General features: G+C 36.8%; 1 protein-coding gene across 1 annotated transcript in view; it reads left to right on the forward strand.

The window, feature by feature from the left end:
* Ccdc171 (coiled-coil domain containing 171) overlaps positions 1–17,610 on the forward strand; it is a 351,463-nt gene that overhangs the window by 219,820 nt on the left and 114,033 nt on the right. The window contains exons 22-23 of the mRNA XM_005352686.2: positions 7,857–8,002; positions 10,292–10,346. Coding sequence (XP_005352743.1) covers positions 7,857–8,002; positions 10,292–10,346 — 201 coding nt within the window. The remainder of the gene's footprint in view (positions 1–7,856; positions 8,003–10,291; positions 10,347–17,610) is intronic.

Below are 17,610 nucleotides of genomic sequence, written 5' to 3' on the forward strand. Positions count from 1 at the left end.
TGATGGGAGCAACTCCAGTCTTGTTCTTGGCAGCGTTGACCCGGGTCTGCTCACTGACCAGCATCCACAGTTTATCCAGGTTGACAGTCGGGCAGAAGCTCTGGTTCCTCTTTAAGTGGTAATGCCTCATCCCAACATTCCCGAAGCAACCTGGATGATATTTGTCGAAGTTGATCCTGTGATGATGCATGCCTCCAGCATTCCCACGTCCTCCCGGATGCTTGCGGTGTTTACCGATTCGGCCATGGCCGTGGCTCACGTGGCCCCGGAGTTTCCGGGTCTTCCTCAGCCTGGATGGCATGGCGGTGGCAGAAAGGAAAGAGCTAGACTGTGTCTTCTTATAGGTGAATTGAGTCCATTGATATTAAGGGATATAAATGACCAGTGATTGTTAATTCCTGTTTTTTTTTTTTTTTGTTGTTGGTGGTATGTGTATCTCTCTGTGTGTTTTTCTTCTTTGGGTTTTGCTGGTATGAAATTTATATTGCCCATGTTTTCATGGGTGCAGCTAACTTTCTTGGGTTAGAGTTTTCCTTCTAGTACTTTCTTTAGGACTGGATTTGTGGTAGATATTGCTTAAATCTAGTTATGTCATTAAATATATTGTTTGCTCCATCTATGGTGATTGAAAGCTTTGCTGGGTATAGTAGTCTGTGTAGACATAAGTTTCTGTCTCATCTGGTCCCACAGATAGTCAATCCCAAAGAAACACACAGAGGCCTATATTAAGTATAACTGTTTAGCCTATTTGCTCAGTATTATTATTAACTAGCTCTTACAACTTAAATTAACTTGTAGTTCTTGTCTATGTTTAGCCATGTGGCTTGGTATCTTTTTTCAGTGAGGCATTCTCATCTTGCTTCCTCTGCATCTGGCTGGGTGGCAGTTTCTCTGCCTTTCTTCTTCCCAGAATTCTCTTAGTCTAGTTACCCCGCCTATACTTCCTGCCTGGCTACTGGCCAATCAATGTTTTATTAAAGTAATATGGGTGACAAATCTTTGTAGTGTAGAAGAGCATTATCCCACAGCAAGTCTGGGCTGAAATTCATGGTCTCCTAGTGTCTCCAAAACATACATTTAGGGCCTTCTGGCTTTCAGAGTTTCCATTGAGAAGGTGGGTGTGATTCTTATAGGTCTGTCTTTATGTGTTACTTGGCCTTTTCCCTTGCAGCTCTTAATATTCTTTCTTTATTTTGTATGGTTAGTGTTTTGATTATTATGTAGCAAGAGGACTTTTATTCTGATCAAATCTATTTGGTGGTCTGTAAGCTTCTTGTACCTCCATAGGCATGTCCTTCTTTAGGTTAGGAAAATTTTTTTCCTATAATTTTGTTGAATGTATTTTCTGTGACTTGGAGCTGAAATTCTTCTCCTTCCATCCCTATAATTCTTAGTTTTGGTCTTTACATGGTGTCCCAGATTTCCCGCATGTTTTCTGTTAAGAATTTTTTGGATTTAACATTTTTTTGAATGATGAATATTTCCTCTATCATATCATCAATGCGTGAGAATCTTCTGTTTATTTTTATTTTTATTTTTGTTTTTTTTCCAGACAGGGTTTCTCTGTAGCTTTGGAATTCTCTTCTGTTTCTTGTATTCTGCTGGAGATTCTTGTATTTGTAATTCCTGTTCATTTACTGAGATTTTCCATTTCTAGAATTCCCTCAGTTTATGTTTTATTACCTCTATATCAATTTTCAAGTCTTGAACTGTTTCCTTCACCTGTTTGGTTTTTTTCCCCATGGCTTTCTTAAAGGGTTTTATTGATTTCTTCAGATTTTTTGTCTGTCTTTCCTCGATTTCTATAAAGGAATTCTTTATTTCCTCTTTAAGGGCATCTATCATCTTCATAAAGTTATTTTTCAGGTTATTTTCTTCCGCTTCATCATGCATTGGGATGTCAGGTCTTATTATAGGACCACTGTGTTCTTGTGGTGCCATATTGCCTTTTATGTTGTTAAATGTATTCTTACACTAGTGTTTACTCGGCTGTTTTTCCAACTGGTGTAGGTTGTGCTTCTGCCTATAGGGGCTGCTATTCTTCTGATTGATGCAGATGGTGCTTGTGCCTATAGGGTCTGCCAATTTTATGAGAGAGGGCTGTCCTCAGGGAGGATGCTGGGGTAGGTAGGTTTGGGCAGCACAGTTGGTCTTGGGGAAAGAGAGTCCAGTGGGTGGCACTGGTGGTGGTATGGCCTGCCTGCAGGTCTCTCACCTGCTGGCCAATTGCTGAGGTCTGCTTATATTTATTTAAAGAGTAGTGTAATGACATAAGATCTAGAAACATACTTAGCATATTAAACATTTTTAAGATGTATTTAGTCCTCTCTGGTTATAGGATACTTACACATATGTTGTCTTACTCAACGCAGGAGTCTGACAGGCACTGCCATCTACTCCACACTGAACATGGAGAAGTTGTTCAGCTTCGTTTCCTAAGTATGCCATCTACCATCCATGTGAAGTTAGTAGTAGAAAATGATAAAAGATAATCCCCTTAGGAAAGCTATCTTAAAATTGCTTAATATAACTGTTACTTCTATGAAATAAAGATACAAAGAAAGAAAAACATGTAAAATAATTATACCACATAGTGATACCTCTTTATATACACAATGGTGTATTTGTTATAAATGATGTAATTATGTAATCACTCAGCTCAGAGACTGTTGACTTAATCGTAGACTCCAGTGAGTTTTAGCTTTACCCCTGTTTGCCCTGCAGTGAACTTGATGATTTTATCATTTAAACATTAAACCTTCTGTGAGCTTGCAGTTTAATTTACCAGTATAGACTTAAATTAATTCTTTATTAATATGATTTTTTTAGTTGTAACATTCTAGCTGGCTGAAGATGACATTATTTTCTTTTCTAATTTTAAAATGTTTGCTTGTTTACTGTTAGCCAGGAGTGTCTGTTCAGAAGTCATAGTTAGGTAACAGTAAATGTATTACTGTAATCACCCTTATCCTTACTGCTTGCAGTGCTGGGGTTCATACCCATAACCCTGCACATGAGGGGCTACTCAGTAGAGTCTCAGCACTGCAAACTTAGTTCTAAAAGTTGTTACATTTCCCCCTGACCTCAGAAACATAGTCTTAAAGGTTCTTTTCTTGCTTTCACTTTGAATGACTGATTTTTTATGCCATATTGAATAGCCATTAGCTTTTAGTCTGGAGGAATGTGGATCCAAAGGTAGTCCCCATTAGACGAAAGAAAATCTATAAAAGCTGTAGCTCCTGGAGCTTAGTTTTCCTAGTGGCCTAATGGCCTAAAGCACAAGACTGTACCCTCATGAGACAACACTAGATGAATCCCTTGGTGTACAGAAATATTAATTAGATAGATGTATACATCATACAGATAGCTGTAATTTTTTTTAAAGTACAACTATTAATTAAATGCCCTGATTTACAAAATCCATTTTATGGTATTTTTTATTGTTGTTTTCTTTCAAGACAGGGTTTCTTTGTGTGATCCGGGCTAACCCGGAACTCACTCTGTAGATCAGGCTGGCCTTGAACTTAAAGATCTTCCTGCCTCTGCCTCCTGAGAGCTGGCATTAAAGGTGTGTGCCACGACTGTCTAGATGAATTTTTAAGTTTTAAAATCATTTACTAAAATTACACCACTTATATAGTTTATGTAGCTTTAAATTAGAGTTTGTTGAAATAATTATGCATATTATACTTAAAGAACCATTTCAAAAAAGAAGGAATAAAAAAATAAAAAAGAAGGAATATAAAAAAGACTTACATTGGTGATGGCTGCAAAACTCTGTGAACATATCAACCCCCATAAATTGTACAAATAATTAATTGAGTTACACTTGAGTTATATCTCATTATATTTGTTTTCACTACACAAAATGAGTTATTAGGGCAAAGCAATATAATTTCAATTTATAGTAATAATTAAAGAAATTATTAGCATTAATCATTAATTTAAATAAACATTTAAAGATTTAGAAATACAAAATTATAAATGGCTTAAAATAATTTGTATTCTTATTCAGTAGTAACATGTTATTACAGAAACCTCAGAAGCCATAAGTAAAAATATTTAAAAATATATGGAGTGTTTAATATCCCAGCCATATCCCTAAGCTTTTCTGTATTATCTCTTTTCTTTGTGTGCATTCTGTGCTTTGCTAGCTCTTATTACTAGTAAATAACTTTTTGTGACCAGTTAAGGGAAGTAGTCAGGTGTAGCTACACTTGTAATGCTAGTTCACTGTAAGCATTTGCTTTTCCCTCCTGGATCATGAGAGGTAGACATGAAGGTGAGTAGAAACTGAAAAGAAACACCATAAAGATATGTGGTAGATGGGATATACTTTTTAAAAATTTTCTTTCAAGCATTTTTGGATTTAAAACGAAAGTAGAATCTTTGACACCTGAGTTCTTGGGTCAGCAGAATACTTTTACCTTTTAAAAGACTCTTATTACAATATGTAGCATTAACTTTCTAACAGCTCAAATTGTTCACAACACCATTGAAAGATAAGTTCAGTATTGGGCTTTGAGTTTTATTTCCTTTTCTTTTTTTGTAAATATTAAGACCTGAGTACAAAATGAGGGCTGTATTGTGGATTAAGTGAAGTATCTCAAGGCTGTGCTGCTCTGATAACTGAACCTGGAGTGACCTTTCTCAGACACAATTACAGAGCTGTATGTTTTTCCTTTAATTTCATCAGGGGTTTAATTAGTATACAAATAAAACTTCCCTTATCTTCCTTTCTACCTAATTGGCTTGTCTTCGCTTATATATGAAGTATGTGAAAGTGGGCTGTAATTAGGGTGACCGTGTTAACCTTTTTTCCTCAAATGTACTGTTGCCTAAAGGCCTCAAGGTCTGAAAACAGTGCTTTGGATTATTGCTTTGCAATCACTATGGCTGTCCCACAGGTTTTCTCATGAGCAGAAGGGCTTTGGGTGCTGCAGGTTCCCACTGCTTAACAGGATCTTCATTCTTCTCTCCACTAAATGTTTATTGATTATCTCGCTGTTCCAGGCTCAGCCTCCAACAACTTAATATCAGGTGACAGTCGGGAGAGTTCTCCAAGTAATTAGAGTTGAGCATTGGGGGAACAATTAGGAGCAGAGTTATTAAACTTGATTTATCCTATTCTCTCCTGAACAGTTTCTTGGATATCAGAACATCACACTTTCACAATCTACCCTGGTTGAGAAATTAGTGGCTAACCTGCTGCTTATCATTGTTGCCTTGCTGCCCAGAGGCACACCCTCTTGGTTCAGTCACTCAGCTGCAAATATTAGAGTCCATAAAATTTATTGTTGGTTTTAATTAGGTGAATCTGAACAAGAGAAAAGCACAACTAAAAATTTATAAGTAGGGTTTGTATTTTACTTATGACTTTATATGTAAGTATATGGAATATATATAGAGATATAATTAGTTTTAACTGAATTTCAGAATTTTTTAAAAAGTATTCCAATTTTTTATCAGAAAGGTTAATATTAAGAAGACATATTTTTGACACACTTTTTATAATTTTGTGTTTTATACACATTTTAATGAACTTTAGGGCCCGTTGATATTTATAGATTCTTTGGCTAGGCCCCCAACTCTTTAAAACAAGAATCCTATGTCTAAAAGTAAAACAAGAGTGTTCTATGTTTTTTTTAAAAAACTGTTTTATGGTTTTATTTTCACATTCAAGGATCTACGTAACTTTGTGTTTCCTTTCCACACCCCTGTGATGGTGTAAGCTTTTAGAGGGGTCTGGTGGCCTGTCATAGCTCTTCTGAGTTGAACTTGAGATAACAGCCATGATTCGGTCTGGCTGTGTGAAAGCTCTGAGGCTGTCTTCTGTCTTCTGTGAACGTATAACATAGATTCCTGAATGGATGGTTGTGGTATGAAAATGAAGCAAACGGATGAGCTCAGATCTGGCAAGCAAGGCTGGAAATAGTACGGTAAAGCTGGGTAGCCCCTTCACAAGTAGGCACTGCAGTCTTAAGACTGAGCAAGGCAGTTTTAATGCATTAGCACACACCATTTGAAAGAAAAGTTAAAGCTTTATGCCAACTGCTGGTAGAAAAGTAATTTGGGAAATGTTATCAGAAATGCTAAGTTTAAATAGTTTTTTTTAAAAAAGATTTTTTTGATAGTTCAGTACCTTTAAGTATCTTAACAAAATTACTACAATTGGAATGGTTTAAAAAATATGTTCTTTGTTGTCTTTAAACATTGTTTGAATATTTCCTCAGTGAATAATTCTTTTAAAATATTTAAGGTAATTTAATTTTTAACATCGAAAATAAAGACACAGCTTCTGTAGTAACATATGATGTTTTAATACATGTATATGTTATATAATGCTTAAGTCAGATCAAACACATCAGTCTTTCAAGTACTTATCATTTCTTTGTGGGGGAAATATTCAACCCATCTTTTAGCTTTTAAAAATATACGCTGTATTGCTGTTACTTATGATCACCTCATTGCACAATAGCCCACTGAATTGTCTATAAATATCATGCAGTACCAATTGATCACCTCTGGAGTGTTCTTAAAGTTCTATTAATATTAAAGTCTGAAAATAAATTTAAGTATCTAATGTATAACCATGGTTGTATTTTTACTTATATTTGGATGCTTGTATGTGTAGTAGTTACTTGACTGAAAGTTAAGTACTGAATTTAAAAGCCTGCAGCATTTTAAACCCTTATTTGACGGATTGCTTTACATTTTCTATCATTTGGGATGAGTTGCTTTAGCTCACATAAGTGGCTTGGGTTATTGCTATTCTTGTAACTACATTAAGGAGAGAGTTTCAAACATGAAAGTGAGTGTTGCTTCTTCATGGGGGTTGTGAAACACAGCTGTGGATATTCGTGTGTGGCTGAACTAGCAAAAGGAATAAAGTAGAAGTGTGTACAGTCAGTTGCTTGGCTGACTATTCCACAAATTTAATCGTAAAAACTGTTCAATAAGCTTATTTTAGAAATTTTAGAAGGCAAGGGGTGAGAAGATTTTTGGTGTTCAAGGGATCATTTGACTCGTATACTATTTTACAACCTAAAATTTAAAAATAGAAAATACTTCTTAAAATTGTTTATGATTCTAATACTTTCTCCTTTAACTCTTTAAAAGAGCTGTATCTGTATAACTGCATGCTGGAATTCCTATGCTAAGTTGGTATTTAAAGAACTGTGAACGCACAGTTTATATTTCTGTGTAAGGAAACATTTATAAACCCTAATCATTATGAATGCCAGTGTTAGGTGTCTTGCTGGTTAGAACATGCTGATCATTCCTATGTAGTTATCCTTGACGTGGAAGGTATTTGTTAGGAAACAAGTCAACGTTATTTCCGAATCCCATTTCTCTACTGAAATGTGTAGAACAATCTGTCACAGAGAGAGTTAAAAAAATGTGAGTCCACCATCTCCTCTGGCATTCTGTTCCTTCAACCATACACTCTAGCGGGGTGGAGGCATCTGATCTTAGTTATGTCTAGAGTTAAATAGAATCTAACCTTCATGTGCTTTGTCCCATCAATTCTTTATTTTTAATCATTAAAAGCAAGCACTTATGGCTTAAGATTTCTGTAATAAGAAATTTTTGGTAATAGTACATTTCGTTTGTTTTACTTTGCACACTAATGTAGAGTTGCATTTTATAGCCAAATATTTCTTAAAACAGTACAGTTCTCATTTCTAATTAGCAAGTATGTAAAAATTCTGCAGAAAATTTGTTAAACCTTGATGTGTAATGACCCAGCTCTCCTTCTCCGTCAGGCTGTGTTCTTCTCTGTCTAATAGCCTATGGCATAAATTGGAGCTAATTATCAGGACTGACAAGTAACTCTGTCTCCTGTCTGCTTGCAGAGTCTCTCCGAGGCAAAGATGGAGCTGAGAAGGAAAGATCAATCTCTGCGCCAGCTCAATAGACATCTTACCCAGCTGGAGCAGGACAAGCGTCGACTGGAGGAGAGCATCCAAGATGCAGAGAGTGCCCTCCGCATGGCAGCCAAGTGAGCATCTGGACCGCGGGGAGATCACTTAAAACAGACAAAAGATCAATTCTTACTTTCATGCTCTGGGTTTTAGCCCTGGATAATACAGTGCTAGAAAACAAAAGTGCAGCTTTCTGTCTTTGAAATTCTCTGATATGCCCTCAAAAAGAAAACTCTGAACACACTAAGTGTATATTTTATAGAGAAGCCTCAGAAAGCATGAGCTTCTACATAGCCTCAGATTATGCATATCTGGTGCTCAGTGTGGCATTACATGTTTGAAATCAAATCACGTTTTCATTAATGCAGAACATAAAATTGTTTAGTTAAAAGTTTCAGATAATTATGTTGTTCTATTATTTCTTCTTTATCTTCTGTTCCACTGGCTCCACCCCTGATTTTTCTTTGTAGAGTCTACTGATATTACAGGTAATATTTCCATAAAGAGATATATTGATATACAATCAACATGTGTATCACAGCCTTAAAATGCAGCTAAAACAGGTTGATATGGGAATCCACTTAAGCTTACATAGGTATATGCTACAGTATATTTAATAGAAAAACCATTTCAATGCAAACAGCTACGTAAATGTAGAGAAGGTTTTCCCTTTCACCGTTTAACAAGTGGACATGCATACATTTCGAAGTTCAATAGTTCTCTTGAGCTTTTTGTTTGTTCCCTATAACAAGGTTTATGGACTACCTTAAGACAGGCTAATGTTCAAACAGCATAATGAAAAGAGTTAAAGAAACACATGATTCTTATTTATTGATTCAGTGTGTTTGAAAATTTTAATTCATGAAAATATAAAAATATTAGTTAGAATCTTTTGAGACAGACTTCTGTTAGATGCAAACTGTGAGTTGTGAATAACTCTATAAATTGCAGGATAGAGCTTGTGAATCATGGAGCAGGCATCTCTGGTCTTGGAACAGCAGTAACTATTGCTTCTAGGTTGATGGCATCACTTCTGTAGGATGAGGGGACAAATTCCAGAGTACAAATATTGCCTTGCTTGAATAACCACAATAGTTTTTTTGAAATTTATACAGCTATATGACATTGTATCTCCATATTAAATGTATATAATTTTTATTTCTAAAAGTATAAGTCTGACTAACTCTGATTGGTTGCCATTTTCTCTATCTCCTTGCATTAAGTGAAGAAAGATGAAGTAGTTAACCCTGAGCCTCACAGCGGACTGAGGGTCTTAGATGTGTGAAAACGCTGTAAAACCTCTGGATTTCTGCTGTGTTTTTACAGTGCTGCACTTAACTCAGGACTCAGATGACTGTGGCTTGTTTCTATGGGCATCGATCTTATACAACTAAAGGACACATTAAAAATCGGGTGTCACTGTATGATTTACACTTTCCAGTCACATGTTACTATTAAATCTAGTCTCTAACATTTCCACTCAGAGTTCTTTTTTATTTCATTGCAAAAGCGGAATTAAATACACAGGCTAAGAAATGAGCTTGTTACTGCACCAGTGTTGTTGTGTCAGAGAGGGTTTAATTGAATTACGGCAGCATGAAAGGGATGTGAGGATAAGCAATAGCATTTTACAGGGCATCATTGCTTACAGTGTTTTGCTACCAAGATGATTTAAAGAATGTCTTGCTTTTTCAGAAAATTTTAAATTGTGAATAATGAATAATGTAATCATGGTTTCCTTATCTTTCCCATTCTCTTAACTTATGGTCTCTTCCCCCAGTTTAGGACAAGTAGCATAAGCGAGCATTAGAGTTAAGTGTAAATATACCAGTGGCTGTGGTTACTTATTATACCTTTTTCACATGTGTTTGGTGTGCGTGCATGTTTGTGTGTGTGTGTGTGTGTGTGTGTGGTACATGTGACAGCCATAGGTCGACACTGAATCTCTTCTGTGATTGCTCTCCACTCTTGCTTATTGAACCAAGGTCTCTTACTGAGCCTGGAGCTCACCAGTTTCTTCTAGTTATGTTAGCCAGTTTGCTCCAGGAAAATAAAACAAAAAGAAGTTTTCTACACTTATTTATTTATTCATGTACTGTGTGTGTGTATACGCACACACACTAACATGGTGCACTTATGGAGGCATAGGATTATAGACTGGCTGTTATGGCTTCCCACTGTATGCTGGGGGATCTGGTTCTTGTCACATTTGCCAGCGAGCACGTCATTCGCCAGGCCATCTCCCCAGCATCAAGTTCTATGCGTTTAAAGGGAGATCAAAGACAGCTAGTAATAGTGGATAAAATGTAAACAGATGTAAGAAGACGGGTTATACTCACACTTACTCTTTTTTTTCTTTTTTCTAGAGATAAAGAATGTGTTGCTAATCACATGAGAACAGTAGAAAACATGCTTCATAAGGTATTATGATTTTTTAAGCTCATTCAGTTTGTTCTATGATTATTCTGGTCATTATTTCTATTAACTGCAAAGTAGTTTAATTATTTTTGACTATCTTTTAACATAAGTTAGCAAAAACATACTTTGGAAATGATTATGGACTATATTGTTGTTTTCTAGAACTCATTATAGGTACATGGTGAAACTATGAAAATTATGGTTTCTCCAAACTGGTCTAAATGTGCAGAAGTTATCTGTGGTCCTTACTGAGTGGCCCATAGGTCACTACCATTCTCCCCTAACAAAATCCTGGCTGCTGTCAAACAACTGTCCATATATGTATACATAGAGGGATGGGATATATTTTGTCAGTAGTTGTGTATCTTAGCTGGGTAATAAAGTTATTCAAATGGAAGTTTCTTACTTATATGAACATATTCTTAAAATGAAAAACCCATTTAATAACTCTTATTTTCAAGTGATTATTTTTATATTATAAACCATGACTTAATATGTTCTTAATTGGCAGCATAAATATGTTACATTAGTAAAAAGTTGTTAGCTGTACATTCATTGTATAAGAACTTTAATCTAGAGGGAAAGATATGGCAGTATGTGGGGCCCCTGCAGTAGGACCTTGATCGAACCCTAGTACATGAGCTGAATTGTGGAACCCACTCTCTGTGGAGGGATACCTTGCTCAGCCTAGGCACGGGGTTTGGGGTTGGGAGGGCCTTGGTCCTACCTCAGTGAGGTGATGGGACAGACTTAGTTGACTTCTCAGAGGAGGCCTTACCCTCTCTGAGGAGTGGATGGAGGTAGGTGGGGGGAAGAAGGGGGGAAGTGGGTGGAGAGGAGGGAGGGGGAGCTGAGATTGGTGTGTTAAAAAACACCCTAAACCTGAAAGATTTTTTCACATTTATCATTTATTTATTTATTTATTTATTTATTTATTTATTTATTTATTCATTCATTCATTCATTCATTCATTCATTCATTCATTCATTCATGTACACTGTGTGTGTGTGTGTGTGTGTGTGTGTGTGTGTCTGTGCACACACTAACGTGGTGCAGTTATGGAGACCTAGAACACAACTTGCGGAAGTTATTTCTTTCATTCCACCATGGGGACTCTGAAGATTGAACTTGGGCCGTCAGACTTGGTGAGAAGTGCTTCTGTCCACCGAGTTATGTTGGCAGCCCCTCATTATTTACAAGTAGTGTTTTTTACATATTTATGTTATTGTCTAACTGACAATATTTTGGAATGAAGATATCTAATACTTTTAAGATGTATGGAAGTAATAAATGACTACAAGAATTTTAATACCCTAAAATTATTACTCTTTAAAAATTCTTCTCTCATGTATTGCATCCCAACCTTCTTCTGTTTCCCTTAAAAACAACAACAACAGCAACAAAAGAAGGCAGGATCCTAGGCACAAATCCTCATAGCACGGCTGGACATGACAACCCACTAGGAGGAATAGGTTCTCAAGAGCAGGCAAAAGAGTCAGAGATACTCTGCACTCCCATTGATGGGAGCCCCACAAGAACAGCAAGCTGCTCAGCCAAAACATGTGCAGTGGACATAGCTTAGACCAATGCAGGCTCCGTATTTGTCCCTTCATAAAACTAATGCTTTTAAAAAAAATGAAATAATAGTGAACTAGCCTGGGGTGGTGGTGCACACCTTTAATCCTAGCACTCAGGAAGCACAGACAGGTGGATCTCTGTGAGCTCAAGGCCAGCCTCGTCTACAGAGGAGTTCCAGGATAGCCAGTGCTGCACAGAGAAGCCCTGTCTGGAAAAGAATACAACACAACACAACACAACAAAACAAAAAAAGAAAAAGGAAAAATAATGAACTAATATTTAATGCATTTTAACACTTAAAAAATCACTATACCTCTTTATCTGAAGTTTGAAAATGATAGTTTTAAATCACTAAAAACATTCTGGAAAATCTAGTAGTTTGAGCTCTATTTTCATTTAGGATTCTTTAAACCATGGCTTCCGTCCTTCCCCAGAAAGTTTAGCCAGTAGTATAGTTTAATATTCAAACCAAGTATGTGTGTACTTCAGAAATTTAGATTTTCAACAAAATACATCTTTGATATTATTTGTATCTGCTGTATCTTAGGATGGAAATGTCGTGTATATAGCATACTCCTTATATAGTTAACATTGAATATGAAATCTAATTTTTCAGCTCTCCAGATGGAAGAGAAATGTTAGGCTAACTAGTTCAATTTATGTGGATGTCAAGGAAAAGCCATTGTATGTGAAGCGCGAATATTAGACCCTGTCCTTATAAAAATGACAGATATCTATTTGAATATAACAAGACTAAAGGACAGCCATAGTCACACAGTTCTTTAGGATTTTTTTTTCTTTGGTCAAATGAAAGAATGTTTGCAGCGCTGGCCTGATGCCTCCTACTTCAGATGTAGTGGATAACTCTTTGGTTTTATGGCTTTGACAATGAATGTAGTGGCGTTTAACTTATCAGTTTCTTTTCAAGCTTGAAGTAAAAATTTAGGAAAGGCTATTGATAATTAGGGATAATTATTTTGTGTGTGTGTGTGTGTGTGTGTGTGCGCGCGAAGTCTGGATGAGAAGGATTGAGTGGCAAGAGGCTCTTGAAGCTCTCAGGGTGGTATCCATACCTGTCCATGCATGGGTATTATTCTGGTGTTTTTAGAGACTGTGTGGTATAACTTTATTTACTGCTTTTAACACATAGCTTAAGGGTATCAGTTATTATAAAATAAAGCTAACTGTAAGTTGATGAAACGAATTTAAATATTACTTACAATATAATACATAATTTGTTTTCTTTTACACATTTCTGCATTTTTAAATATTTTAATGATCTTTGCTAATTCCTAAGCTTGACATACTCCATTAAACTTTTCAGAATCTAAAACCTATATTGTATTAAGCAATTATCTAGCTACTATTTTTTAATCCCACTTGGGAATGATGCTGGTATTTAATAAGAAAAATTAATCACTTTTCTTTAAAAGCACATGCGGGGCCAGCAAGTTGACTGAGAATGTAGAAGTGCTTGCTGCTCAGGCCTGGATGGAAGGAGAGAACTGATTCCTGGAAGTTGTTCTCTGACCACCATCATCACTACCGCCCCTCCCCCACATCATCACACATATACAATATACATATGCACAGACACATACACTAGTAACATAATTTTTAATTTAAATGAGAAGAGGAAGAAGCATGTACACAGTTGGTTTTTGATACTCAACAGTTTTAACTATGCATAAGATTTTCTGTGTCTGTGCGCGCGTGTGCATGTGTCATGTGTATATGCATGCATGTGGAGGCCAGAGTTTGGTATCAGGTGTTTTCCTTATTCTCTGTCCACTTTATTCTTTGAAACAGGGTCTCTCACTCAATTGGAGCTCACTGATTCAGCTAACCTGACTGCCAGTGAACTCCAGGGATCTGGCTGATCTATAATCTCCATGGTTATTTTTATATGTGCACCATAGAGTGTGGTGGTCTGGACGCAGGTACCTGTGCTTGCATAACAAACACTTCCTCACTGCACTCTTTCCCTAGCCACCCTCTCAGATCCTCGTGGAAAAGAAGTATGTCTGTGCTAAGCTTGTGGAGATGTTTGCTGTCGTTCTCAAACAGCACAGATAACAACCATAGTACAACTTGTATAGCATTTTCCGTGTTCTAGGTATATATCACCTAGAGATGATTTAAAAAGTATGGGAGGAAGTAAATGACCACTCTTTGGTAGACTGTACTGTTAACATGCATGAAGCTTGAGCTAAGTTCTGAGCAACAACAACAGAAATAATATAAAATATATGGGAAGGTAATTTAAGTTACATAACCGCACCACATCATTCTGTGATGGGGAATTGTTGTCCTTGGATTTCATGTATTTAGTAGGCCAAATGTCTGATTCTGGAGCCAGTATTATGACAGAGACAACCAGTTTTTTCCAAAAAATAATTTTGATTATTATAAAACATGCATTTATCGGGTTGGAGAGATGGCTCAGCGGTTAACAGTGCTCAGCTAGAAGACTTGAGTTTGATCCCTAGCACCCGCATCAGGTGGTTGGCACGTGTCTGTCTCTCCAACTCCAGGGGATTAGGGTGCTTCTGGCCCCTGAAGGCATGGGCTCTCATGTGCACATACCCACTTGAAATAATACGATTAAAATGATAAAATTAAATTTATATATAGGTATTAATGCCTCTTTTTAAAATAGGGTTTGCTTCATACTACATGTTGGACTCATGCTCACCACCCTCCTGCCTCAGTCTCCCAATTGTTGAGAGGGTTTGAATGCCTGGTGATGTGAGTTTATGATGGCGCTCAGAAGTTAACTTTTTATTGATATTCTTAGGGAATCAATGTCAGGTTTAGGGGTTAAGAAAAAGGGAAACAAGAAGGAGTCATTACAGTGTTTCATCATATACATTTTAAGAAATATTCTTTTCTCTGTTGAGTTGAATTCCTAGCTGGCTGTATATTTTGAAAAATCTATATCTATTGAGCTTTTCTTCTGCAAAAAGTTAATCATTTTAACCATTTAAAATGCATAATGTATAATTTAGGTGCTAAAAAGATGGCTCAGTATTTAAAATCCCTTGCTGCTCTTACAGAGAGGATCTGAGTTTGGTCTTTAGTGCCCTTACTAGGCAGCTCACAGCACCCATTACTGCAGCTTTATGGAATCCAACACAGACACACACACACACACACAAATAGCCATAACACATAAACCTTACATTGCTTAGTTTGGTGATTTCAATATATCCACACTATTGTACAATGCGCATATCAGCTAATTGTACAACAGTTAAATCACCCCGAAATAAATGCTGTGTTCACTAAGCAATTATTTCTTGTGTATCTTTCATTTGCTTTCAACAAACACTCATCTTATTTTCTGTCTCTTTGGATTTTATGTTCTAGATAGTTGAAATAAATACAACATATGGGCTTTATTATCTATCTTTTTTCATTTGGCATGTTTTGCTCAAATTTCAGCCATTTGGGGTATGCATTAATGGCTCCATTCTTTTTGTGGGAGAATATTATTCCATTATATTGGTATATCACATTTCCACAGTGCCTGACTAACTTACATTCCTGCCAGCAGTTTCAATGGTTCCTCCCTTTCACTTTCTCATTCTTCTCAGTATGTAATATTTGTCATGATAATAGGCGTTCTAACTGGAGTAAGATAAAATCTCAGTTAATTTTGATTTCTGTTTTCTTTATTGCTAAAGATGTTGAATATTTTTCCATGTATTTATTGGTCTTGTGTATTTCTGATGAGAACTGTAAGTTCAACTCACTTGCCTACTTACTGATTAAATTATTTGTTCTTTTGCTGTTTAATTTCTGAGTTGAGTTCTTTGTATGTTCTGCATATTAAACTGTTGCCAGATATATAGCTGGCAGAGATTTTACCCCGTTCTGTAGTCTGTCTTTTCACTCAGTTATTTCTGTTGCTGTGCATAAGCTTTTGCAATTTTTTGTTTTAAAAATCTCATACTATGTATTTTGATAATATTCTCTTTCCTCTTTTAACTCCTCCCATATCTTCCCCCATCTACCATCAGCTTTATGTTTTTTCGCTCTCAAACTACATAACCACAACCAAAAGAAATAAACTCCACCAAACCAAACGAAACCAAATGAAACCAAACCAAACCAAACCAGCTGGCCAGCCAGCCAGCCAGCCAGCCAGCCAGCCAGCCAGCCAGCCAGCCAATTAAACAACCAACCAAGCTTATAAAAAAACATGGAGACAATTTTGTGTTGGTCAACTACTCCTGAGGATGAAGCCTGCCTTGGAGTGTGCCTAGCGCTATCCCATTAGAGAAAACTGATTTTCCCTCTTCTAGGGATATAAACTGCAGACAGCATCTGGCTATAGCTGAAACTCCGTGCCCATTTCCTTTCTTCATGCTGAGATTTTGTATGGCTTGAAATTGTGTAGATCCTGGGCATGCTGTCACAGTCTCTGTGAGTTCTTATGTGCACCTGTAGCAGACTTTCTTGGACTGCCAGCCACCAAATCATGACATGGAGACTTATTATTAATTATAAATGCTTGGCCTTAACTTAGGCTTGTTTATAGCTAATTTTTAAAAATTTTTTTAATTTAAACTGATCCATTTCTATTCAGCTATGTGCTGTCCTGAGGTTTGTTTATCTCATCTGCGTACTGTTCTTTCTGTTCTCCTGCTTCTTCTATGACTCGCTGACTGGCTCCCCCCCTTTTTTTTTCTGCCCGCCAGCCCACCTAGTCCTCCTCTGCCTAGCTATTGACCATTCAGCTTTTTATTATACCAATTAGTTGCCATAGGCAGGCAAGGTAAAACAGCAGCACATCTTTATATAGTTAAGCAAATATTTTATTCCACAACATGCATCAGCCTTGTTGTATCCGTAAAACACAATTTCCTTGGAGTTATCCACCACCTCTGGTTCTTACAATTTTTTTGCCTCCTCTTCTGCATAGATCTTGAGTCTTGATGGGAGGGGGTTGATAAAGATATTCCATTTAGAGCCTAACATGTTGTTGTTTCTAATTCTCTGGTCTCTGTATAATTACCATCTACCACAAGAAAAAGCCTCCCTGCTGAAGACTGAGCATTGTACTGACTGATAGGTGTAGGAATATGCCATTAGGAGTTAGTTTATTGCGGTGTTACTTTAGCAGAGTAATAGTAGTAGGCTTTTCCCTAGGGACAATGATCTATCTAATTGAAGGTCTTGGCCTCATTAATATGTCAGGCATGGGCTCTGTCTCATGGAGTGGGTCTTATATCCAATTAAAAAGTGATTGCTTATTCCCATAACCTTTGTGCCACTATTGCAGCACTATTTCTCTTGCAGGCAGGTCATTCTTGTAGGTCACAGGGTTTGTAGCTGTGTGAGATTGATGACTTCTTTTCTCAACTGGTAACATGTATAGTAACATCACTGTAAATGTTAGTCATAGGAGTAAAGCTTTTTGTTGGGCATGGTTCATGTTCAATGACATAAGTTTGTGGTCTCCTCAGCAATAGAATTGTACCATCAGGTTGTGGTAACCAGTAGCACTGGCGTGTAATGTTCTGGGGTTGCAGCTCTGGAAACCCTCTGGCCAATGACTCAAGACTATGTAAGCCATCCTAGTACTGGAGGCTTTGCTTAGTGTATGGTGCCTAGTTGGGTCATTGTCTTGTATTATTGTAACTCATTATATTGTAACTACACACACACACACACACACACACAC

Source organism: Microtus ochrogaster, chromosome 10, assembly GCF_000317375.1.
Source record: "Microtus ochrogaster isolate Prairie Vole_2 chromosome 10, MicOch1.0, whole genome shotgun sequence".
In the NCBI taxonomy this organism is placed as follows: Eukaryota; Metazoa; Chordata; class Mammalia; order Rodentia; family Cricetidae; genus Microtus; species Microtus ochrogaster.